The following is a 25,731-nucleotide window of genomic DNA, read 5'->3' as shown; positions in this document are numbered from 1 at the left end:
TAAACGTGTAATAAATGTATAATAAACATGTAGTGGCCACGTTCGGTGCTCTATCATCGCAACCGATCGATAGGCGCTTTATAGGGAAACAAACGTATGGAGTCGGGAACAATCAAAACGGCGATTTGTTACGAGACGAGCGCGCGGAGACTCGAGGCCCGGGCGGCATGGAGGACGACAGCGCCGCTTCTATTTATTTCCACGTATTGAACCGTCCAGCGAGTGCGACTGTTAATTACAGCTGATCGATGCCAGCGGGCGTTTACGCAGCAGCTTCAGCGCCGCACTCTGCGGCCTCGTCGTCGTGGTCGGTTTCGCCGCCGGCGGCCCGCGTCTCCGTCGCCACGTGTTTCCTAGTGGTGGATTTTGGATTTATGAAAAATGCAGTTTTACATTAAAAATATTTGGACGGACGTCTTTTATTGATCAATATTTTTCATAATAGATGTTCATAATTTAGACCCCTTCCTTAAAAAGTTGTGTATATGTGTGTGTGTGTGTGTTTGTGTACATACTTATGATAAATATACATAAGCAGTTGCATTACGGTTTTGCATTTATGTATGTACAGATATGTTTATATATTTATATAAAAAAAACATTCTTTAAAACCTCCCACTTTTATATATACATATATGCATATACACACATGCATACACACACATATATATATATACTAAATATATATACAGAGCTACATAGTCCTACATAATCCCGGTTCATATGCAAATAAAAATTTCATAACTACATACGCACACATATACACTTTATTTGCTGTTATTTTCGTAACTTCGACCCACTCTTAAAAATCTTCCAATGTTTTTATGTACATACATATCGATCTGTCTATCTATCGATATATGTAAAACACTCAATATAATTTGAACATAACAGTAATTGATATATATGTATGTATATGTATGTATACCTGTATATTATGTATATTTTGCTGATAACTTACTCAAATAATAACATATTTTTATCATACATATACAATATTATGTATCATGAATGATGCAATATTACATATATGTGTTATATTGTATCATTCATAGCATTTAGCTCGCCGTCCCCAGCGTCTGCATGTAACTGATATTTTATGACAGCGTCAGCGTCACTGCCCCACGCTGGGGGAGGAGGACGGGGGTGTTCGGCCTACATACGCCGCCACAGTGCCGTTTCGGTGTTGCTCGGTCGCGCAGGGTCACCGGCGTGACGTCCGCCGGCGGGGCAGGGACCCAGGAAAGGAGAAAAAAAATCTCAACCCACTCCAAACGTCATCCTGGTAACACACACACACACACACACACGACACTAAAACCATGGTAGCCCAACGGTCTGGCTAGCACCTAGCGTAGCATCCTTGCCACCATCAGTGCGTGTCCTCTGAGTCTCCTACTCTTAAATATCAAAGCTATAATCACATCTTCCCAGCTATTAGCATGTAGCTGTTTGCGCTATTCTTAATATTAGCTGCTCTATCTTCGCTACCGACCGGTGGAGGCAGAAGGCCGCCCACACTGAGGTGGGATCTGGCCGCCGTTTCTACTCGCCACTGCCGCCAAGTGTGGTGCTTCTGCATCGGAGTTTGGTCCAGATCTGCGAGAAGGTTTCTGGTTGAGTCTCCATGTTCTCCCCCGTGTCTGCGTGGGGTTCCTCAGGGTTTTCCGGGTTCCTCACACAGTCCAAAACACATGCAGGACGTTCATGGAGACCCTGAATTGCCGAGACGTGGCATGAATGACATGAGATGAAAAACATTAATCCTTATGTGTGAATGAACGAGTGAATGTCTTTATGTGATATGTGAATGACAGGGTGAATGTTTTGTCTATATAGAACCTATGAATGAATGAGTGAATGGTTTCATGTCTCTATATGTGTGTGTGTGTGTGTGTGTGTGTGAACGGGTGACACAGCCGACACACACGAGACGTTAGAGGAACTTCCGTCGTTTCACCTTTCGCCACTTTTTTATTGACGCACATTTCGGATGTCCTGACGGAGGGAGGCTGGTTCAAGTCCGCGGGTTAAATACAAATTAAAAACATGACAATAAATCACAGGTAAAATAATAAAACTAACAAAAAACACAATAATAATAATAACAGAGAATGAGATGTAACCTCAACCAAGATTGTTAAAATATGGCTTTTCACACTAATGATAATAGAGGGACCATAATTTAAATAAAGCTAAACATACATATATATATATTTATATATACACTATATATATGTATTTTGGGAGTATCTATTGTGTCATAGAATCATACTCTGAAACACAGCATGCATCCAGTTTAACTTAATCAGAGTCAAACTACGGAATTCTTATATCCAGAAGATCAATTTCCTAGAAAAACAAAGTGAGTGTGTGTGTGTGTGTGTGTGGTGTGTGTGTTGCTACGAAGGTGTGTGTGTGTGTGTGTGTGTGTATCAGCATGGTTGGTGTAAACGTCTGGTTTCACGCTCCGATTCTCTCACAGTATAAAACTACTATTGGTCTGGGTGGACGTGACAGGGGGCCAGGGGTGGTGTTGGGTCATGTGACCAAGAAGTGTGGCGTGCGCCGGCTCAAACGGCGGTGAGCGGCGAGGGGGTGAACTCCGGGTTGAGGAAGGAGAAGCCCTCGAAGTCCTCCTGGTTGATGGCGGCAAGCACGTCGGGGTCGGACGGCGTGAGCGCTGACGGCGCCGCCGTGAAGAACTTGTCGAAATTCTCGCCTTTCTTGCCACCCTAAAGCGGGGAGAGGCGGCGCTGAACACGTGGCAGGAAAGTCGAGGGGATGAAGGGATGTGGCGAAAGAGGGGAAATGGCGTGGGAAATGCGCCAGAAACTCAAAACGAGCCAGACGTTGAATTACTTTTACAGGAAGTAAACAGGAACTTTTACAGGAACTAAACAGGAACTCAAATCTTTGTAGTTAAGACCTTAAAACAGTTAAGACAATTTATATTTCATTGTATTTCTTATTCTTCCTCCTTCCTACTGTTATCTATTACTGTTATGTTTTTGCTTGAAACTCTGGCGCAACAATTTCCTTCGGGATAAATAAAGTTGTTCTCATCTCATCTTCCCTTTGAATTAGCAGGAAATGATGTGAAGATTAGCAACATGCTAATGTAACAGATTGGATTATTTCACGCAGGTCTGTTTTCAAAATTGTCTGTTTTTTGTTGAACTGGGGAATGGACTACAGGTGCTGGTGGAACACTGAAACTACAAATATGGCAGCCAGAGAACCTGGACCTGAAGAAACAGAAGATGACATCATTTTTGTGGCTGAGGTTCGAAACATGAGGATTCTGGAGTTCCTGCTCTTTACAATGTAGCTCAGCCAAGTTAGCATAGCTTCACCATGGTCAACTAGCTTAATGTAGCGACAGCTTAGCTGTAAAGGGCTTGGCTCATTTCTGTTAACCTTAATGGTAAGCAGACAATCACTTTTGTCACTCTGATGTTTAGCCTCTTTAGCTTAGCTACCATAATGTTTAGCTAGCTCAGCTTTTGGCACATGAAATCAGCCGGATTGGTGTCCACCTAATGCTAGCTAACCAGGCGGAGTCACGTTAGCCGCCTCCGTGTCGTTCCATTACTGTGGCTTTTGTCGTTACCGTGACGGCGAAGGCTTTCTTGGAAACATCTTTTTTTTTTCAAATCATCTCTGACTGTGGTTCCCATCGCCAACGGCAAGGGGAAGCAACCTTCAACAACTTCCTGTCTGCCAATATGAATCTCGTTTTGGCTAATGGGCCCGACCTCTGACCTCCCGCTAGCTCGCCTTGTAGCTCGTTATCGGCTAACGAGAGCCGGGCTCACGGACATAACGGGTTCAAGGTCATGCCCATTAAGACCAACCGTCTCTTCTCAGTATGGCCTCTAGGGGAAGTTATGTGTCATGGAGGAAGGTGGAGCGACATGTGAAGACTACGGTTGGCGGCGGTTGAACTGACGGTTCTGGGAACGAAAGGCGGCGGGATCTCCAGCCTCTCCAGTCGATCCCAGTCGATCCAGCGGAAGAAGAGGTGCTCCCTGATGTCCCGCTCGGCGTCCTCGCCGCCGCCAAGGCGCTTGGCCGGGTGTTTGGTCAGCAGCTGGAGGGGGGAGGAGCCAAAGAAGAGGATTATGGATAGAGGGGCTGAAGAAGAGGAACGGGTGCAGAAACGTTACGTGGCCAAAAAAATAGATTTGCTTCTAAGATAGTTTGCTATCATTTACATCCAGATTTGAGAGGCGGGGGCTTAAACAGTACAGGTCAGTAGCTGCCATTCAGCTAGTTGGGTTGTTTGTCCCTTGGGAGCTAGATGCTCGCGGCTGGTACCTGCAAGAAAATAGTTGTTTGGCTAATTAAGCTAATTCCACAAGTCTTTAAGCTGCAGTTTAGCTAGTTGGGTGGTTTCTCCATTAGGAGCTAGCAGCAGGATGACCAAGAACACAGTTGTTTGGCTAGTTAAGCTATTTCCATGAACCAGTAGCTGCTGTTAAGCTAGTTGGTCTGTTTGTTTCTTTTGAGCTAGCTGCTAGCAGCTAGCAGCAGGATGACTGAGAACATAGTTGTTTGGCTATTGAAGCTATTTCCATGAACCAGTAGCTGCTGTTGGGCTAGTTGGGTTGTTTGTCCCTTTGGAGCTAGCTGCTAGCGGCTAGCAGCAGGATGGCTGAGAACACAGTTGTATGGATAATTAAGCTAATTCCACAAGCCCACAGCAGCTGTTGAGCTAGTTGTTTCTCCATTAAGATCTAGCTCCTAGCCCCTAATTGCTGGTTTTAGCCACATAATACTGAGTATTCCCTGAGTGTTCCCCAAAGTGCTAGAGGTTTGTCAGTGAAGTAAGCAGTAATAGCGACCTGTGACCTGCGACCTTGCTCCCAAGAGCCACCAGGAGCCAGTAGCCACTTACTCCTTTACAGATGGCGACAGCTTCGCGGGAGAGGCTCTTGGGGTAGGAGACGCTCTGCTCCATAATGGACTGAAACAGCTCCTCCTCGTCGATGCCGTCGAACGGCGGCTGGAAACCAGGAAGAGAAACATCTCAGCAGCTTCCTCTTGAACGGAGACCCAACTTTCAAACATCATAAAAGAGTGGAAGAGGAAAAAAAGAAGGAAGATCTGCAAAGTTCTGGTCAGCTTACACATGGACCATTGCATCATGTTGTTAGCATTAGCTGCTTAGCTTTTAGCGTCTGCATTCAAAGTCAACCTGGCCCGCTGTAGTTTCCTCCCAAACAGCCGGAGCAAATGGTGACCAAGTTTAAAAAAAAACAAAAAAACAAATCTGGCTGGTTGGTTTAATCCACTCTCCCCCCAGCCCTGAATTGGACGGACCCGCTTTCCACCCAGCGTCAAGGTGACCTTCGAATCTTGGCTACCGCAAGGAGTCACATTTTTCTGCAGACCTACAAGAGTCTTCAGTGAAAACAAACAAATAAACAAACAAACAAACAAACAAGCCCCGCCCCCCCAGACTTTCCCCATGAATGCACTGAGAGTTTATGAGCGGAGCTTGTCGTTTACCTGTCCAGCCAACATCTCGTAGAGCAGGACCCCGTACGACCACCAGTCCACAGCCTTGTTGTAGGGCTGGTAGGCCACGATCTGGAAGGAGGAAGGGGAAGAGCAGGAAGAGGAAGAGGAGAAGAGCGAGGAAGAAAAGGAGACGGAGGAAAAGAAGGAGGAGAAAGAGTCATACATCATCTCCCTACTCCCCCCCAAAAAAACCCCAAAAAACAGGCAGGGAGAAGGGAAATGTATGCCTAATTTCGGCACTGCCAACATTGCGAATGTGTGTGTAGCCGGTATGTGTTTACCAGTGTGTGTGTGTGTGTGTGTGTGTGTGTGTGTGTGTGTGTGTGTGTGTGTAGGGAGGGGGGGGCCCTTGGGGGGTAGATATATTGTATCTCATTCAAAATGGCAGACGCAGGAGAATCAATGTTTGTTTATGTAAGAGAGTCGATAAGCAGCTGTTCCACGGCGACCAAGACCACACTCCCTCTATCTATCACACTATCACTCCATCGCTCTCTCTACCTATCACTCCATCACTCTATCATTCTGTCGCTTTATCACTCCACAGCTCTATGTCTATCACTTGTCCTTCAACCACTCTGTCCATCCCTCCATTGCTCTATCACTCTATTCTTACCTCTACCATGCTTCTCTCGCTTTCCCTCTCTCTCTATCACACCTTCTATCACTCTCTCTTTCTGGCATTTTTTCCACTCAGAATTGGAAAAAAGTGGAGAAAAACAACCACTAAATCCCCCATGGGGAGGTTTAAGGGGTCAGGGGTCTAAGGGGATAGGGTTCTCAGTGGTCAGGGTTCTCAAAGGTAAGGCTCTAAGAGGTTTCTATGACATCAGAATTGTAAAAGGTCAAGGTAGTAAGATGTCAGAGTTAAGGGTTCTAAGCAATCAGGGCCTTCAGGGGTCAGGGGTCAAAGAGGACAAATATTTAGGACAGCAGGGTTCTAGTATTACGGTTCTAAGAGGTCAAGGTAGTTGGATATCAGGGCTCTAAAAAGTCAAGATTCTATTATGTGGGAGTTCTAATTGGACAGGGGTCAGGGTTCCAAAGGGTAGGGTTTCTAAGAGGTCAGAGTTCTAAAAGGATACATTTTTAAGAGCTCAGGGTCTGCAGGGGTCAGGACTCAAAGAGGTCGTGAGTCAAGGTTCTAAGAGGACAGGGTTCTAAAGAGACAGGGGTCAGAGGTCATAGAGGGCAGAGTTCTCAGAGGTTAGGGTTCTAAAAGGTCAGAGTGCCGAAGAGATGAGTGGTCTAAGAGGTCATGGTTTTCAGAGGTCAGGAGTGCGGGTTCCTCTACGAAGCCAGGACTCTACAAGGCAAGGGTTCTGCAAAGAACAGGGTTCTGGGTTCTCAGGGTTCCGCGTACCTCGGGGGCGATGTAGTCCGGCGTCCCGCAGAAGGTGCGGGTGGTATCGCCCTCAAACATGGCTTCCCTGCACATCCCGAAGTCTGCGATCTTGATGTGTCCGCTGCTGTCCAGCAGCACGTTGTCCAGCTTCAGGTCCCTGCCGGAGATGCCGCACACCGGTCACATGATCTGCGGCGCCGCGGCAACCGCCTCCGCCCCTCCCCCCCCCCGTCCCACCTCCCTCACCTGTAGATGATGCCTTTGCTGTGGAGGAAGAAGAGGCCGACTGCGATCTCTGCGGCGTAGAACCTGAAAAAAAATGGCTGCTTTATTAAAATCTGAAAAGAAAAAAGGAAAAAATGTCCTAAGCTCGCGGCGAGTCAGGCGCAGGAAGACGAGACGGAGGGGACGGCGAGGTGGAGAGGATGATGAAAGAGGGAGCAACAGAACAGATGAAGAAGAGGGGAGGGGTTAGCTTTGGCTTATTGATCAAAGATTATTGATTGGATGGAAGAGGAGGTTCGGGAGATCATCATTGAAAATATTTGATGAAACTGAGAAAATGAAGACTTGTTTTTCATGTATTATTTTATAAAAAAAATCACAAGAATTTGAGATTTATTTTTTTTAAATAATAAATACTGAAATAAATACATAAAATGATTATTAAATAAATCGTTGCTGTGAAAACAAAGCAGGAAAAAATAACCCTGAAACTAATAGTGGTGACAACCGGGCTGAGGGTCAAAGGTCAAAGAGGGAACTCACGCTGCGTGAGGCTCCTTGAACTTCCCCACGATCTGGATGTGGAACATCAGGTCTCCTCCGTTCACGTACTCCATCACGTAGTACAGACGTTCCTGCACACACACACACACACACACACGTGCCAATCATCGTTGGGCCGAAGAGGCGGAGCTTAACCGAGAGGGGTCAGCTGTCAATCACACCTACGGACTATTTGATGAGTGTTTTTGGACGGAGAACCCAGACAGAACCCAGGTAGGAGAACATGGAGAACATGGAGAGAACCCAGGTAGGAGGACATAAAAATCCTGGATGGGACCAAGGCAGGAGAACATGGAGCAAATTCAAGTAGGAGAACATAAAGAACCTTGAGAGGATCCAGATATGGAGAACCCTCAACGGGAGAACCCGTCTTTCACACCGAGATGACTCAAAGCGGGCGGTGGTGGAGAAGGTGTGTAGGTGGAAATCACCCACCTGGGTCTGGAAGGCGCAGTAGAGCGAGGTGAGGAAGTGCGGGCGCGCCGGCAGCGCCAGAACACGCCGCTCCACCAGGGCGCTCTCCGTGTCCTCATCCTGGAACAGGACGTCCTTCTTCAGGACCTTCACGGCGAACAGACGCTCCGTTCCACGTTCCTCCGCCAGCAGAACCTGAGACGCACCAGAGGAACCCGTGGAACACCTGAGGAACAACCGCTACCTCCACTTCCATCTTCGCCTCCAAACACTCTGGACCACAACAACTGGCTCCGTCCGATTAATATTTAAAAAAAAAGTAAAACCTCAAAGAACCAAAAGATATGAATGATAATAAATCAATTTAAAAAAATGACAATTAAAATCCAGTGATTTATTTTGGCAAAAATTAATGAAGAAAATTGCAAGAACTTCACCAAAATTGCATAACGGAGAAAGAGAATATTTTTCGTATTAACAGGAAATTAATCTAAGACATTTTTATGTACTTGTGACAAAGTAAAAATACGTTCATTAAAATGAATGTAAAACTTAAAAAAAAAAAAAAAAAAATTAAGGAAGGAAATTTGTTTAAAATGGTGAAGAAATATTCAAGACATTCACAAAATTTTGTATCATCAAGAAAAATATAACACAACCATACACACATATGGAAATGAAAAAGGCATTAGCAGGATATTGATTAAAAATACATTTTATGTACATGGGCTCCTACTTGCGACAACATAATAATACATTTATTAAAGTGAATTGAAAAAAATATAAAAAATTATCGCAATAAAATTTGTATGTAAATATTGCGAAGAAATTTGCAAAAAATTCACATGAAAATTGTATCATCAAGTTTCTCTATTAAATAGCCAGGAAATGATCGAGGCATTACCAGGAAATTTGTCTAAATAAATCAAATAAACCTAATAAGATATATATATATATATATAATATATGTGTATATGAAGAAATTTGCAAGAAAATCTCAAAAATTTTTATTATGTAAAGAGAATCAAGTTTGTTTTTTTAACCCGATTACTTGAAGGTAAATCTGGTGACCGACTAAAAACTGCAAGGCCATATAAATCCCACTCATTTAAGTTGGAATTAAGGAAAATAAATATTATGAATGTTTTTTTTTGTTTATCAGTATTCTTCATTGCATTACTGAAAAATGCATTTAAACGGGCATAGAAGGTTAATTTAAAAACCATTTTAATCCTTAAATTTTACCAAAACAAAAAAAATCCCAACTTGTAATAATAAATAAGTCACAGAAGTGTAGTACTCTGACATTCAAGTTGTAATAATGTAGTAATTATATTGTAATACAACTTGATGAAAGAAAAATTGTTAAATCAAAATTTAAAAAAAAAATCTAAAACTTGTTTGAGATCTTCCTGGTTTTAGAAGGTCTTTATAGTAAAATAAATATAATAAGTGTGATAAGGTGTTAAGAAGTCAAAATCGTGATAAACTGATAATAGTTGAACTCTCAGACAAGAGAAAAAAAACAACATATTGCAGTATAACATGGGGAAATGTGCAGTTTTAGATCCCCAACAAAAGAAAAGTGTGGAGTAAAAAAATTATGAGGTGTAATAAAGTAGTAATAAAGCTGTAATAGAACAACAACAAAAAAAAACATAATTAGCAGAATGAAGTACCTGACACTGATAGGTCAAATACTTAAAGTATAAAAAATGTTTTGGTCATTACATCTGTTTATATCTCTTCACCCCCCCCCACAGCCCTGGGGTCTGTCGCTACTTTTTTTTTTTTCGCTCCTCTTTTTTTCTCGTCTTACGTAAGACGAGCCTCTTCCTCGGATGACAGTTATGAAACATCACGGGGGGGGTGTGGAGGAGGAAGGAGAAACAGGAGACTGCGGAGGGGTGGAAGGAAAGGGGGGATGGCGGGAGGGTTGAGGACGAAAACGGCAAATGGACGCGGGAAAGCTAGCTATTAACCTGCCGCGATGGACGGCGCGTGCACGAGCACGTGCACATGTGAGTAAGCGCCAGGCTGACAGGGACGAGTGCCTTCGCCGACGGAAACAACTGAACTGACAAGAAACCGTGCGGACGGCTGGATTTATTCACGTCCTATTACACCTTTATTACCATGTTATTACAACTTAGTCGTTTCTGGATTATAACTTTATTAACGTGTTATTACCATTTCCTCCCATTTGTTTCACTTCAGGACTGCTAAAAATCAGATTCATATTTTTTTCAGTCACGTTTGTAACGTAACACCAGTGTAAGTCTCTATGCCGATGATGCTGAGATATCACTTAATCTGACACAACAATAGCCTGATTTTCACAATGCAATGTTTTTATTCACCTGTTGCCACGATATAGTTTTCATCCAGACAGACTACTGTATTTTTTTGCGTTACTCAGATGCGATATTGATAAATATATTTATGTGCTACATGAGTATTTAGCGGGAATCGGCGGCCAGTACCTTCCCGAAGCTTCCTTTCCCCAGAACCATCAGGAAGTTGAAGTCGTGCACGGCCACCTTGACCTTGCACGGGCCCGGGGCGTGGGCGTGGACGGGGGGTCCGGGGGCCACGGGGGCCGGCGGGGGCAGGGCCGCCGCGGGGAACGGCTCCGATATGGGCGGGGAAATGGCCGGAGGCAGGGAGGGCGAGGTCGCCCCGTCAGGCTGAGGTTCCTGCAAAGATAACATCACCGGGGGGGTTTAGCTCACGCGTTTGTCGGCTAAACCGTTAGCCTGATAGCCGCAGGGCTGGAGCCAATTACAGCTGACGTGGGGGCGAGAGGCGGGGTTTAACCAGGAGTGTATTTCCTGTTCGTGGAGCTGAAGCTAAATGAGGCTAAAATAAACTAAACTTGTAATTAAGTCAGCAGGGTAGTTGCTACAAATGCAGCACGAGACAAACAAAACAAACAAACGAAAAAAACAAAAAACAGGAAGAAATGAAATCTAAGAAAATTGAATAGAGGTTTACCAGAATGTTAGTGTGGAATTTAAAGAGTTAGCATGAAATTTATGTGATGTTAGCATTCAAATGTTAACAAGAGTTGGCATGAATTTCAAATCATGTTAGAATGAAATTTAAAGGATTTAGTTAGCGTGAAAATGAACAATTGGCTAAATTTTATGTGAAGTAAGAAAATGCATTAAATGTAACAAATGTTAGCATGAAAATTGAAAAGATATAACTATATATAAGAAATGCTAGCATGACAATGAGTAATAGCTAGCATGAAAAACAGAAGTTAGCATGAAATATAAGTTGTTAGTGACAATATGAACAAAAGTTATCATGGAAATAAGCAACAAATGGCATTGAATTTTAGAAACATTAGCATGAAAATAAAAAAAATAAGCATGAAATCTAACATTTTTGCATGAAATAAAATTAGTAAGTGAGAAAAGGGACAAGAGTTAGCATTTAAATGAACACTACTTAGCATAAAGGTTTCGAGAAGCTCGCATGAAAATGATCACTTTGTATGAAATTGAACATATTAGCATGATATGTAATGTTTTATGTCCAATTTGAGCCTGAAAACAAGCAGGAGTTAGCATGAAATGGATTGGGTTAATGGGAAACAAGAGTTAGCATGAACAATTTTAGAAATGTTTACCAGAAATTTTACTCATTAGCATGAAATTTAACCAGTGTTAAGCAGATGTGTTAGCGAGTTATTCCCCACAACAAACTACCAAGAAATCCAAATGAGCATAAAGTTTTGACCAAATTCGAAATTCAGGGAAGCATCTGGAGGTCCTGCGGGTCTGGGTCAGGTACCTGCAGGTCTGGGTCCGGGACCGGGATGTTGTAATACTCCCCCTCGTCCTGGGCCAGCAGTTTGAACCAGCCGCTGATGGGACGCCGGAAGATCTCGCTCACGCCGAACGACAGCGCTCCCATGAAGTCGTTGCGGGACGTGCGGTCCCAGTCCCAGATCTCCACCGAGAGACGGCGGTCCCACTGGTGGCCCCGCACCGAACTGGGGGGGCCCAGGACGGGTTGGGGTGGTAAGAAAAATAATCACATTATCATTATTATTTGTAGTAGTTTTTGACACATTAATAACATGGTATTATGTGAAAAATACATGCAAAAAAAACTCCGCTTGTCGTCCTATTCAAGAACATTCGTTCTTGAATGGGATATATATTTCAATATATATATATTTCATAATATATATTTCATTTTCAGTCTTCTTTGGTATCATGTTAGCACTAGCTTAGCATGGCTGCCAAACAGTGAGTTAAAATGAATAGATACATAATGTAATGAAAAAGTGTGTGTGTGTGTGTTCAATTTGAACTTTGCTTCGATTCCCGCGAACAAGACAGAAAAGAAGGACCGTCCTCATACGAGGACAGGAGGTCACGAGAGCTAGATGTGTCCAATTTGGCTAGAAATATAGATACTGATGTATCGCGGGTTATCGATCGTCTCTTTCAGCTCGTCCAATCACAGAGCCGGAGGGGCCGGGGCGGCGGCACTCACAAGGTGAAGCTCTCGTTCCAGACGGGGTTGAGCGTGGAGCGGATGGTCTTGGTTTTCTGTTTGCTGTGGCTCTTGGGGTCGGGGATCAGCTTGAGCTTGACGTACGGGTCCGAGAGGCCGTTCGGGTCCATCGGCATCAGGTTACGAGCTTCGCGAACTGCGGGAGGTCGAAACACCAAACGTAAAATAAAAAAAAAAAAAAAAAAAAAGAAATCATATATAACGATATAGAAGCGATTAATTTTGGTTCCTGAACGTCTCACCCGTGACAAAGACGTCCTCCTTTTCCCCCCGGATGGTCAGGTGGATCCGACCCCTCTTCTCCGTGTGGTCCTGGCCGCACAGGCTGGGGACGCTGGTCTCGCACCGCCGGTGGACGTTCATGTCGCAGCCTCGCCGTTTCACAGGGACACAGACAAGGTCAGCGATGCTAACAGCGCGGTGCTAGCGCGCATCACTAGCGCACAAGTCCTTGACGTTCAGCTTCTGAATTTGAGCCGGCTCAGCTGGACGGATCATTCTGGGTTGTTTGGTTACCAAAGCACATGGGATTACGATGAAGACATAGTAATTAATGGCTTATTACTCGTTATAAACATGTTATTACACGTGTAATCACATATGACGAGAACCAACTCTTTAAAGGTCCTTAGACTTCAATTCACCCACAGTATGAGGATGTGTTTTTTTTTTTTTTATTAAAAAAGTACTTTGTGTTTGCAAAAAGCACTTCATGTTTAAATACACATGTGTACTTTTACTTTGTCGCAATGTACTGCTCGTGTACCTGTAAACACAAATCTAGTCATTCCAAACAGCGATGGCAGATTAAGGTAATGAACATGACACAGCGTCTCACTCACACACACACACACACACACTCACACACACACACATATACATACAGGCACATTTCATGCCCTGGTGAATGAGGCCGTAGAGCAGCGACCCGCAGTGATCGCAGAACGTTGGACTGGAGTAGGTGTGGATCTTGAAGGTGTGGTGGCTCTTCAGGTCCTGGAACACACACACACACACACACACACACACACACACACACACACACACACACAAATATTAAGAACACACAGAACACTATGTAAATGTGCACATACATACAAAAAAGACAACTATTTGTTTTACATGCAAGGACAAACATGAACACACACACACACACAAACACACACACACACACACACGCACACACACGCACACATACACACGCACACACACGTATATGCACAAACATACAGGATGTGATTGGTGGAGAAATAATTGGGGATTGAATTATGCATCGTTAAAAAGGCAGTGTGTGTGGATGTGTGTTTGTGTGTGTGTGTGTGTGTGTGTGTGTGTAAAACTGTGATGAATCATTTTTATCTTCATCTTTACAGCCCCCAGCCTTCTACTCACCTTCCTTCTTCCTCCTTTCACCTCAGACACACACATACACACACACACATACACAACACACACATACACACACACACAAGCACACACATAGTCAAAGAGTGACACATAAGTGCTCAGTCATACCCAGAAAAATAAGTCTCTCTCTCTCTCTCACACACACGCACACACACATACACACAAGCACACACATGCACACACACACACACATATGTTCAGTCAGAGTAACATGCATACTCCATCACACACACACACACACACACACACACACACACACACACACATGTACAAGCGTGCACGCATACACACATACACACACACAGTCAGAGAGTGACACACAAGTGCTCAGTCATACCCTGAAAAGTGGTTGGGTCTCACACACACACACACACACACAAACACACATTCAGTCAGAGTAACATTCATACTCCATCACACACACACACACACACACACACATATATATATGCTGTCTAGGGCAAAGAAGGGAACACAAGTGCTCAGTCATACCCAGACACACACACACACACACACACACTCTCCCCTTGACCTCATTCAGTGCTGTTTGGTCTGCAGGAAGAAAAAACAACAAATCTCCCAGAAATCCTGAAAATTGAGGCAGCAGCTAATCCTCTCTTATCTGCACCTCCACCTTCAGCGCGACCCTGTCACCACCATGATCTCCTGTCACCGGAGTTTGGACGTCAAAGGTGGGCGAAGAATTTATCCGCATGGAGGTTGGAGGTGTAGATGAAGGGATGAATATGTGATGCTCACGTCCGGTCTCGGCGCCGCCACGGAGCCGGGACAGGTGAAGGTCACGAACTCGTGGCATCGCTTGTGGACCACGAAGCTGCAAACTGTGGCGTGAATCACAAGAGAAGACGACGTTGGACGAGGGAGGTCGGGGAGGGTTCTGGACGGAGAACCTCGGACGGAGAACGTTCTCTCACCTTGACACTGGAACCCCTGCTTGCCAATGCCCCTGAGGAGAGAAGACGCAAGAGCTGAGAAGACGTTATTATTTTGAGGGTCGCGTCCTGGTCAGGTGAGCAGAAGCTCTGCAGACGCCACGTCCTCATATGGGAATGCTAATTAGCATGGCCCTGTGTAAATTGTTTAAGAATTCCAAAATGAAAATAGATTGTCCTCGAATCACGAGGTCACGTGTTCGGAACTTGGTTCTACCTCGCCAGGACTCAACCTCGTGCGTGCTGTCATTCGTATGACATGAATTTCTTCGATAGCGCTAATTGGGTAGTTCCCATTTGAGGCATTCCTGATCCTGTTGGCTAACCTTACATCAGCTGTGTCGAGAGCTGGGTGTTAGCTAAGCGCTAATATCCTTGTCAAACCAGTGCAAATATTGGTGGATGTTTGCTCAGTGCAAGTATTCGAGGGTGTTAGCGCAGCGCTGCTATTCCTTTAAGTTAGCCCAGTGCTACTAGTCCCTGATGTTAGTCCACTGCTGCCAGTCCACAAAATAAGTCTACTGCTAGTCTACTACAACTATTCCATGGTATTAGCTTAGGGTCACTGGTCCTGAGGGCTTGCCGACTGCTACTATTCCTTGATGTTAGCCCAGTGCTACTATTCTACGATGTTATCTCAGTGCTATTATTCCTTCATATTAGCCCAGTGCTACTCCAACAGAGAGATAGCTTAGTGTCACTAGATCTGAGTGCTAGCCAAGAGCCACTATTCTTTCATGTTAGCACAGTGCTAATATCCCTGGATGTTACCCTTGTATGGTGATTCCAGGATGTTAGCCCAGTGTTACTTTTCCTTGATGTTAACCCGGTGCAACTATTCCAGGATGTTAGCCTGGTGCTACTATTCCAGCTCTGTGCTAATTCCCCTGTATGTTAGCTCAACGCTAATGTTCCAGGATGTTAGCTCAGCGCTAATATCCAGGATGTTAGCTCAGCTCTAATACCCCTGGATGTTAGCTCAGCACTAATACCCCTGGATGTTAGCTCAGCGCTAATATGCAGGATGTTAGCTCAGCGCTGATATCCAAGATGTTAGCTCAGCGCTAATATCGCTGGTTGTTAGATCAGACCCAATTAATCCCCCCGTCCTCATACGAGGACATCGATCGGGAAGCCGCTTTGTGTTCAAAGGAAGAGCTCAGCTTTATGAAACCTATCACACACACACACACACACACACACACACACACACACACACACACACACACACACACACACACACACACACACACACACACACACACAGGGATGAGGAGAATTGTTCTGCGGCGTTGGCTCCTACCCAGCAACTCCTCAGAGCTTTAATTGAATAATTAAAGACATTGATTGGCCGAAGGCTCAACTCAGCATCTCGCCTGCTGTGAATCAACGTCGGACCACGTGTGTGTGTGTGTGTGTGTGTGTGTGTGTGTGTGTGTGTGTATGTGTGTGTGTGTGTGTGTGTGTGTGTGTGTGTGTGTGTGTGTGTGTGTAGGGAGGGGGGGGCCCTTGGGGGTTTCTGAACCCGATACATTAATTCTTTCATCCGATTACTTTTCTCTTCCCGGCCAATCTAATCGAAAGATTTGTCAATAATCTGCCGGATTCCCCCGCATCAATTTCCGATTATTATTTTCCGGCCCTCTTGACTTGTTTGTGAAAGTTGGGCAGATTTTTAAAGGTAATTTTCCCGTAAATATACATCACGTGATTTCCCGCTCACGTTTTTTAAGAGGAGACGATCCAATAAGGACTTGTAATCGGACCGATCGATCGTATTAATCGCCTTTCTGTGTTTCCCCCCTGATGTTTCCCTTTTCTCGCTGCCATTGTCAGGTGATGTCAGTGGCCGGCGGGTTCACAAGGAACAGACCATAATCACTGATCTACAATCAGGTCACCATCTGGCTGAGGAATAATTAAAGGCGGCGTGGTTGTAGGTCACATGATCTCCCTGCGAGCCGCCATTCGCCGCCGCTCAACCCCCAGCAGCCGGCGTGCAGCTCCGCCGTTTGGCCTATGGAGGGCAGCGGCGAGCCGGGCATCGCACCGTGCAGCAGCATCCGCCGCCTCTCCAGCGTCGCCGCGGTTACGGTTAACCCTCTCTGCTGGAGAGCCGTGTTGACGAGGAGGGATTTTTTTATTTCTTATTTTTAGTATAAATAAACACGGCGGCTTGATTGATATGTGGGAGCTCTGCTCCTCTGTGCATCAAGGTAATTAAAAGAAAAAAGAAAAAAATGGGGCAAATAATAAAATATAATAGCTGATTAGGATTATTAATTTATATATAATTTACTGTAATGACATCATTATTATACTGTAATAACAGCAAGACTATGAACAGGATGCACCCAACCTCCTTTTCAATACGCGGCTGCAATTTTAAACTGTATTAAATATAAATCCATGACCATATCTATATTTCTCCAAGTTTGTGTTTCTGAGTCGGGACCCTAAAAGGTTAATAAGCAATAATGACGACGATAAATTCTTTTTGTTCCAATAAAATAAAGGCGCGGAAACTGAAATAATTGCAGATTAACTGAAAACATGAAGTTTTAGGACGAAAGGAAGAGGGAGGGTGCGTCGTCATGGCAACGCCAGCAAAACAACCAGCGGTGACGGTCTGGTAATCCCGCGTGGGGAATCTGCCGCCATCGAAAAAGGCCTCTGATTTCAGACTTGTAATCCTCAGGTTGGAGGGGATGTGATTTTCTTAATCTGACGTCTCCGCCCCCCCGCTTCCCCCGGCCCACCCTCGCCGCCATCATGGCCGCCGTGGAGGGAGGGGAGAAACGGCGGCTGGTCGGAGGGGAGTGAGGGAGCGGGCCTGCAGGCTGCTGGCAGATTCGCCACCCGCTGACTCCCCCTCGACTCCCCCCGCCGCCATATGTCCTGGCGCTCGGTCCGACGGCGGTCACACAAAATAAGGATTCCACTCCAAACTTGTCAGTTGTTTCGTCAGGATTATTATTATTGCCTAATAATAATAGTAATAAATAGTTATGAATTATTTTTGATTTTTCTTTTTTTTTTTTTTTTTTTTTTTAATTTTAATTTTCCTTCCTGCTGGATTGTGATGATTTGACTAAAAAAAAAAGGGAAAAAAATTTGGAAAAAAAAAAAAAAAAGTCCAGCCCGCTCCTCCTTCCTTTAGGATGATTTCTTTATCGTTACATTATTTTAAAATCATTTGCGGGGAAATTAAAACTGTCTCCCAAATTTGAGGTAATTTTTTTTTTTTTTTTTTTTTTTTAAGAGGGAAACTTCCTTCCTCCTGCAGAAGTGGGCCGCTGCGTTACCATGGTAACTAGACACCTGCATCACTGGCTCCGCCCCGCTTGAAAGAGGCGATTACATGTAAAAAAAACTAAGTAATAACTGGGTTAATGGCGGCTCAGGCCCACCTTGGGAGCAGAGGTCACATGACACCCTTTCAAAATAAAAGCAGGAAGTCAAAATTCAGGCTTTTATTTTGAAAGGCCGCGTTCGCCATCCCCCCCCCCCAACCTGCTTTCGGTGACCATTACAGATTGGGGCGCTGAAGGTTCCTTCTTTTTTTTTTTTTTTTTTTTCGGACTGAGGCGGCAGCGGGACGGCTGCGGGGGCACGCACGCCCACGTGCACACATTACCAGATGAAGTCGGTGCAGTGGCTGCAGAAGGTGGGCTGCTTGAAGAATCGGGCCGTGAACTGATGGTCCTTCACCTCCACGATCCGCTTGTGCTTCAGGGCCCCTTTCCTCTGGAACACCGGCACACGGGGCGGCGGGGAGAGCGGCGAGGGCAGTGGCGAGGGCCCGCCGGGGGACGGCGCCGCCGGCGGGGTGGCCAGCGTCAGCGGGGCCAGGGACGGGGGCGGGGAGACCGGGGTTGACATGGCGGCGCCTGCAGGGGAGACGGGAGGGGGTGAACAGGTCAGGCCAGGGGGAGATGGATGGATGGATGGATGGATGGATGGATGGATGGATGGATGGATGGATGGATGGATGGAGAGGAGGAGTGATGAAGGAGAAACGGAGGTGAGTTCATATATGGAGACAAAAGTCTCCCAGTGGACATTTAGTGCAAGTGTCCCACATTCTGCCCACAGTCTGGCCCCCTTACATCCCCGGCAGCTATGAATAACACACACACACACACACGCACACACACACACACACACACGCATGCATGCACGCACCCCACCCCTCCACCCCCCCATCCCGGTCGTCATATCAACTGTTGCCATGTCAACAACACCCCACCACCTGCTCCTCCAGTAGCGGAGCCTGAATCCTCTGCCGACTTCCTGCCCTTGTTACTCTGTTCATCCTGATTCCCATAAAAGAAAGAAAAAATAGAAAAAAGAAGAAGAAAGAAACTGGAACAAAGAAAGGAGACTCAAAGGTTTAGAAGGAAAAGGAAAATTGGTAAAAAAAAAAAACCAACACAAAAAAAAAAGAAGTGAAATCCTCAGGAAATTAGAGGCAAAAACCTTTTTTTTTTAAAAAAAGTCCCCAATTCTTTTACATTGGATGGAAAACTGTGAAAAAAAAAAAAAAAAAAGTATATATATCAAAAATTTAATTACACCGAAAAATGAATATTCTGAATAAATGGACAGGAAGGTCATAATAAATTTCGGCAGTATGCTCCCGAAACCTCGGCGTGAAAGTTCCTGGAGGTCCCCGGGGGAGTAATAACACAGGGATAAACCCCTTGTTACAACTTCCTGTCAAACTCCGCAAATTTGAAAAAACGCGACGGATTTCAACCGGAATCGAATCACCGACGGAATGAGAGACGCTCCGAGGGGCCGGACGGAGGAGGACACTCGGTCTAATGCCACCCGGCTGACAACGCTGACCTTCAGCGGGCCAGATGGAACAGACAAGGGCCTGGATTCCACCGAAACCAAAACGAGGCTGAGCAAAGAAAAATTACAATACAAAAATAGTGCAAAATAAATAAGAACTAGAGAAGGGTATTTCTTAACAGATGTTAAGATTTTACGGCATGAATAAATAAATGAAAAAATAAAATGAACATGTGACCCCCACCTTATTCCAAAAAAATAGATATAAAATAAAGGGGGGGGGGATATTAAAATAAGAACAATGCAATGATTGGCATGACAATAATAGCAATGATAATATTATTAATTATAAAACTAGGGGGAAAAAAGGCTAAAATGAGAAAAAGATGTTGAAAAAAACATTTTTTCACCACTAAAACTATATTTGTTGGGGTTTAACAACAAAATAAAGGAAATATATGTGCTAGTTAATTCACTGAAAAAGAAATGAACCCATGAATCCTTGAACACATTTAAACTGAAAGTTGAGATTCTATTTAAAAAAATAAAGGAGAATAAAATAAAGATATAGAAAAAAATGCAGTCATTAATATGATTATTCAACAGTACAACTATTATTATTATTATTATTAATAATAATAATAATAATAATAATAATGCCTTAGAAGGAGGCATCAGGGAAAAAAAAAGCCCATAGAACTAAATTCGGAAAATTACAATTTCAACTAAAAAAAAAGTTTGACAAGATGGAAAGGAGGTTAAGGAGGGAAACCCTGGAGGGAAAAGACAAGGAGAAGTTTTTTGAAACGGGGAAAGAAAGAGAAGAGAAAGGCTGGGACTTTACCTGGGCGGGCGAGGATTCGGTCGGGGGGGGAAACGAAAAAAGGAGGGAGGAAGAGGAAGAGGAGGAGGAGGACGGTCTTCACGCTGCTGGGCGTCACACCTGCGGACGCGATGGGGGGGAAAGGAAATGTTTTTAAAAAAAAAAAGGAAAAATAGTTTGTTTAAAAAAAAAAAAGAGGGATGAGAGGAAAGGAAAGCTTTTCTTTTGAACGAGAGGAAGAGGAGGAGGAGGCGGGAGACGAGAAGCGAGCTTTTCTAGCAGGCAAAAGAAAGGAGGAAGAGGAGGAAGACGTGGGTTCTCTCTTTCCAATATTCTGGTTTTACCGAGAGAAAGAGAGAGAGAGAGAGAGAGAGGGAAAGAGGGAGGGAGAGAGAGAGGGAGGCGGCGATTCATTTTGAAATCTGGGTTACTTTCTCTCAGGAGAGGCCGAGGGAGGTGCGAGGAGAGGAAGGAGGACGGAGGAGACACTGGCTGCCATCTTGGCCGTCGATGGATGGGAGGAAGAGGAGGAGGAGGAGGAGAAAGAGGAGGAAGAAAAGGAGGAGGCAGAAGAAGAGGACGGACAGGAAATGGAAGAGGAGGAGGAGGAAGAGGAGGAGGAGAAGCAGCTCCTCCTGCACCGGCTCCAAGTTCCAGTCAGCTGTGAGTGGAAGCAGGTCAACAGAGCCTGATGGAAAGGGTGTTTGTCAATCACACACACACACACACACACACACACACACCTGGTCTCAGCACCTAGTGTTTATACCAAAAGCGGTGCACAAGAGTTCCACATTTACACACGGGCACACACAAAACAAAAATAAACACACGCACACAAACTAAGGGTCCCTGAGTCAACATACCAAAAATGGGCCTGAGAAATGTTTCTGTAAGCGACACACACACACACACACACACACACACACACCTTCTCCTTTCGGCTTTTCCCTTCTGGGGTCGCCACAGCAAATCAACTTTCTCCATCTAACCCTATTCTCTGTATCCTCCTCTCTCACGCCAACTACCTTCATATCCTCTCTCACTACGTCCATAAATCTTCTCTTTGGTCTTCCTCAAGACCTCCTGCCTGGCAGCTCCAATTCCAGCATCCGTCAACCAATATATTTACTATCCCTCCTCTGTGCATGACCCAACCACCCCAACCTGCTTGAACCCGTCTCTTCACCTCTTTTCCACACACTCCTTTGCTCTGGACTGTTGACCCCAAGTATCTGGAATCCTCCAACTTCTTGATCTCCACTTCCTGTAGCCTCAACGTTCCACCCGAGTTCCTCTCATTCACACACATATACTCTGTCATGTTGCGACTAACTTTCATTCCTCTCCTTTCCGGCACATACCTCCACCCCACAAGATTTTCCTCAACCTGTTCTCTGCTCTCATTACAGATCACATGTCATCTGCAAACATCATGGTCCATGGAGATTCCTGTCTTACAAGAAGGGGCTCAGAGCTGATCCCTGATGGAGTCCCACCTCCACCTTGAACTTCTCGGTTACCCCTACAGCATACCGTGCCAGTGTCTCACAGCTAGCATACATGTCCTGCACCAGTAACATACTTCTCTGCCACTCCAGACTTCCTCACACAATACCAGCTCCTCTCTTGGCACCCTGTCATATGCTTTTTCTAGGTCTACAAAAACACAATGCAGCTCCCTCTGGCCTTTTCTGAACTTCTCTATTAGCATTCTCAAAGCAAATACTGTATCTGTAGTACTCTTTCTAGACATGAAGCCATGCTGCTGTTTACAAATGCTGACTTCTGCTCTCAGTCTAGTTTCCACTACGCTTTCCCATAACTTCATTGCATGGCTCATCAACTTTATGCCTCTATAGCAATTCTGCACATCTTCCTTTTACTTAAAAATGGGCACCATCACACTTTGTCTCCATCCTTCAAGCATCTTCTCACTCTCTAAGATCCTGTTGAATAATCTAGTCAGAAACTCTACCGCTGCCTCTCCTAGACACTTGTCAGGTCAATAAGAATTTGATTCCCCTGTGATTTTGCAAGTTCTCCCACTTGGAAATAATGGAGAGGTCTAAAATTTTCATTGTTGGTGCATTTCCACTGTGAAAGACAGAATCTAAAAAGAAAGACCGGAAATCATGTCGAATGATTTTTTTAACAATTTATTTGTAAATTACAGGGTCAAATTAGTATTTGATCCCTTGCTTATCAGCTAGATTTCCCAGCCCTCAAAGACCTTCTTAAAGACACTTGTGCACCCAAAAGTGTAGCAGCCAACATGAGTAAAACCAAACAGCTGCCAAAAGACAAAAGAGACAAAATTGTTGACCTTCAAAAACCTGGAAAAGGGCTACAGAGAAATTGCCAAGCAGCTTGGTGAAAAAAGAACTACAGTTGGAGCCACTGTCAGAAAACTGGAAAAGGCTAATGATGACTGTCAATGTCCCTTGGACTGGGGCCCCCCTGGAAGATCTCTCCTCATGGGGTATCAATGATGCTAAGAAAGGTGAAGAATCAGCTCAGAACTACACGGGAGGAGCTGGTCAATGACCCGAAGACAGTCGGGACCACCGTTACCAAGGCTACTACCAGTAATACATGTTTTTAAAATCATGCATAGCACGGAAGGTTCCCCTGCTTAAGTCAGTCCATGTCAAGGCCCGTCTGAAGTTTGCCAGGAACCATCTGGATGATCCAGGAGAGTCATGGGGGAAAGTTTTGTGGTCAGATGAGACCAAAATAGAACTTTTTGGTCTCTTACTTTGGTCCCTTTACTTTTCAGCAAAGGGTCCAGGATGACAGCACTGTATGAAGGAGAGGATGAGTGGGGCCATGTATTGGGAGTTATTGGGCAAAAAATCTCCTTCCTTCTGTCAGAGCATTGAAGATGGGTCATGGCTGGGTCTTCCAACATGACAACGACCCGAAGCACAAGGTCAGGAAAACCAAGGAGTGGCTCTGTAAGAAGCGTTCTGGAGCGGTTCAAGTTCTGGAGCATACAAGTCATCATACGCCCTTTGTTTTGCCTTTGCTACCTCTATCTTTACCTTACGCTGTATCTCCCTGTACTCCTGTCTGTTATCTTCAGTCCCCTCAGTGCCCCACTTCTTCTTTGCTAACCGCTTTCTCTGTATTTACTCCTGCATTTCTTCATTCCACCACCAAGTCTCATTATCAACTTTCCTTCCAGATGACACACCAAGTATTCTCCTACCTGTCTCCCTGATAACACTAGCTGTGGTTGTCCAATCATGTGGAAGCTCTCCCTGACCACCCAGAGCCTTTCTCAACTTTTCCCTGAAAACCATACAATACTCCTCCCTTTTCAGCTTCCACCACTTTGTCCTCTGCTCTGCCTTTGTCCTCTTGATTTTCCTTGTCACCAGAGTCATACTACAAACCACCATCCTATGCTGTCTGGCTACACTCTCACCTACAACCACTTTGCAGTCACTGATCTCTTTCAGGTTACCTCGTCTATACAAGATGTAGTCTACCTGCGTGCTCCTACCTCCGCTCTTATAAGTTACCCTATGTACCTGTTTTTCCTGGAAAAAGGTGTTCACTACAGCCATGTCCATCTTTTTTGCAAAATCTACCACCATCTGTCCCTCTGTGTTCCTATCCTGTATGCAGAGTCTGCCCATCACCTTCTTCATCCCCTCTATTTCTTTCACCAACATGTCCATTGAAGTCTGCACCTATTATCACTCTCTCATCTCTGGGAATATTCTGCATCACTTCATCTATCTCATTCCAGAACTTCTCCTTCTCCTCAAACTCACATCCCACCTGCAGGGCATAGCCACTAACAACATTGAGCACCACACCTTCAATTTCCAATTTCAGACTCACAAGTCTAAACTCTTCCTTTAAGATAACTCCTACTCCATTTCCCTTTTTGTCAGTACCATGATAGTACAACTTGAAACCTGCTCCTAAGCTTCTAGCCTTATTACCTTTCCACCTGGTGTCCTGGACACACAGTATACCCACCTTCCTTCTCTGCATCATGTTGACCAACTCTACCTTTTCCTGTCAGAGTCCCGATATTCAAAGTCCCTACTCTCAGTCCCAGACTTTTGTCTTTCCTCTTCTGTCTCTGCTTGCGAACCGGCCTTCCTCCTCTCCTTCTTTGACCTACAGTAGTCCAGTTTCCATTGGTTCCCTGTAGGTCATCGACACCAATGGCGGTCGTTGTTAAACCAGGGCCTCGACCGATCTGGTATGATCTGGTTGTTATGATTGATTCGCATGTCTGGTTTTGGGAAAAGTTTCTTGCCGGATGCCCTTCCCGGGCTTGGGACCGGCTCAGGGAGACACTGGCCCGTGCCACCCTGAGGCTGCATTACACACACACACACACACACACACACACACACACACACACACACACCTGAATGAAACTGACTTGAAATCCATCCATCTTCTGCCACTTATCTGGGATGCTGGAGCTATTCCAGCTGTTATCAGGCGAGAGGCGGATTCGCCCTGGACTGGTCGCCAGTCCATAGCAGGGCCACATATACAGACTACATATTCACTCACTTAGGACAATTTTCCCAATTTTTCCAATTTACTAGCTGCATGTTTTTGGACTGTGGGAAGAAGCAGGAGAACTTCGCCGAAGCGCGAACTACTGCGCTGCCGTGCTGCCGTCCTGACTTGAAATAATTGTGCTTTTTATTACAGATAATAAATCCTTGTCCAGACATTAAACAGGGCCCGACAAGACAAGTGGTCCCCACAAGGGGAGTGTTTATACCTGGGATGGTACAGAAGAGGAGTGTTTATGCCCCCTAACACACACACACACACACACGCTAGACCACGTTTTGTCCTAAAATGGAACAAACACGAATTGTCCAAACACACATACGCACGGTACGCACGGTACACACCATACACACACATACACACACACACACACACACACACACACAGTCATTTTGGACAACATTGTTTTGACCACTTGAACCCACAAGGCTCATTTTTGGGGATACATACACATGGACAGTGACTCAGTGTGTGTGTGTGGACAGTCCAGAAAGTGTGTGTGTGCGTGTGTGTGTGTGTGTGTGTGTGTGTGTGTGTGTGTGTGTGCAGAGGGACGGAGAGACAGAGCGAAGGGTTGAAGGTCTAAT

At 45.0% G+C, this 25,731-nt stretch overlaps 1 protein-coding gene across 1 annotated transcript; it reads right to left on the bottom strand.

Moving 5' to 3' along the window:
- Positions 1 to 1,951: 1,951 nt before the first annotated feature.
- Positions 1,952 to 18,911, bottom strand: prkcg (protein kinase C, gamma). The gene is made up of 16 exons (XM_086155943.1): positions 18,605 to 18,911; positions 14,950 to 14,981; positions 14,774 to 14,856; positions 13,492 to 13,603; positions 12,850 to 12,978; positions 12,587 to 12,743; positions 11,876 to 12,077; positions 10,558 to 10,770; positions 8,096 to 8,269; positions 7,640 to 7,731; positions 7,118 to 7,180; positions 6,890 to 7,028; positions 5,515 to 5,595; positions 4,901 to 5,008; positions 3,953 to 4,093; positions 1,952 to 2,735 (listed from the first exon to the last, which is right to left on the bottom strand). The coding sequence occupies exons 1-16, from the start codon at positions 18,847 to 18,849 to the stop codon at positions 2,574 to 2,576; spliced, it is 2,133 nt and encodes a 710-aa protein (XP_086012069.1). The 5' UTR covers positions 18,850 to 18,911; the 3' UTR covers positions 1,952 to 2,573.
- Positions 18,912 to 25,731: the final 6,820 nt, after the last annotated feature.

This window comes from Fistularia commersonii, chromosome 11, assembly GCF_037954325.1.
Source record: "Fistularia commersonii isolate RoL2024-O1a breed Wild chromosome 11, RoL_Fcom_v1.0, whole genome shotgun sequence".
In the NCBI taxonomy this organism is placed as follows: Eukaryota; Metazoa; Chordata; class Actinopteri; order Syngnathiformes; family Fistulariidae; genus Fistularia; species Fistularia commersonii.
Note: the sequence above shows the minus strand (reverse complement) of the source record. Positions and strands in the feature narration are given on the sequence as shown.

Excerpts from the sequence above, each read along its gene's own strand:
- prkcg (XM_086155943.1), bottom strand. The coding sequence starts at position 18,849 with ATGTCAACCCCGGTCTCCCCGCCCCCGTCCCTGGCCCCGCTGACGCTG. Across the intron at positions 8,270-10,557 it reads GGAAAGGAAGCTTCGGGAAG|GTTCTGCTGGCGGAGGAACG; the intron begins GTACTGGCCGCC and ends GGTGCGTCTCAG. Across the intron at positions 7,181-7,639 it reads TTCAAGGAGCCTCACGCAGC|GTTCTACGCCGCAGAGATCG; the intron begins GTGAGTTCCCTC and ends ATTTTTTTTCAG.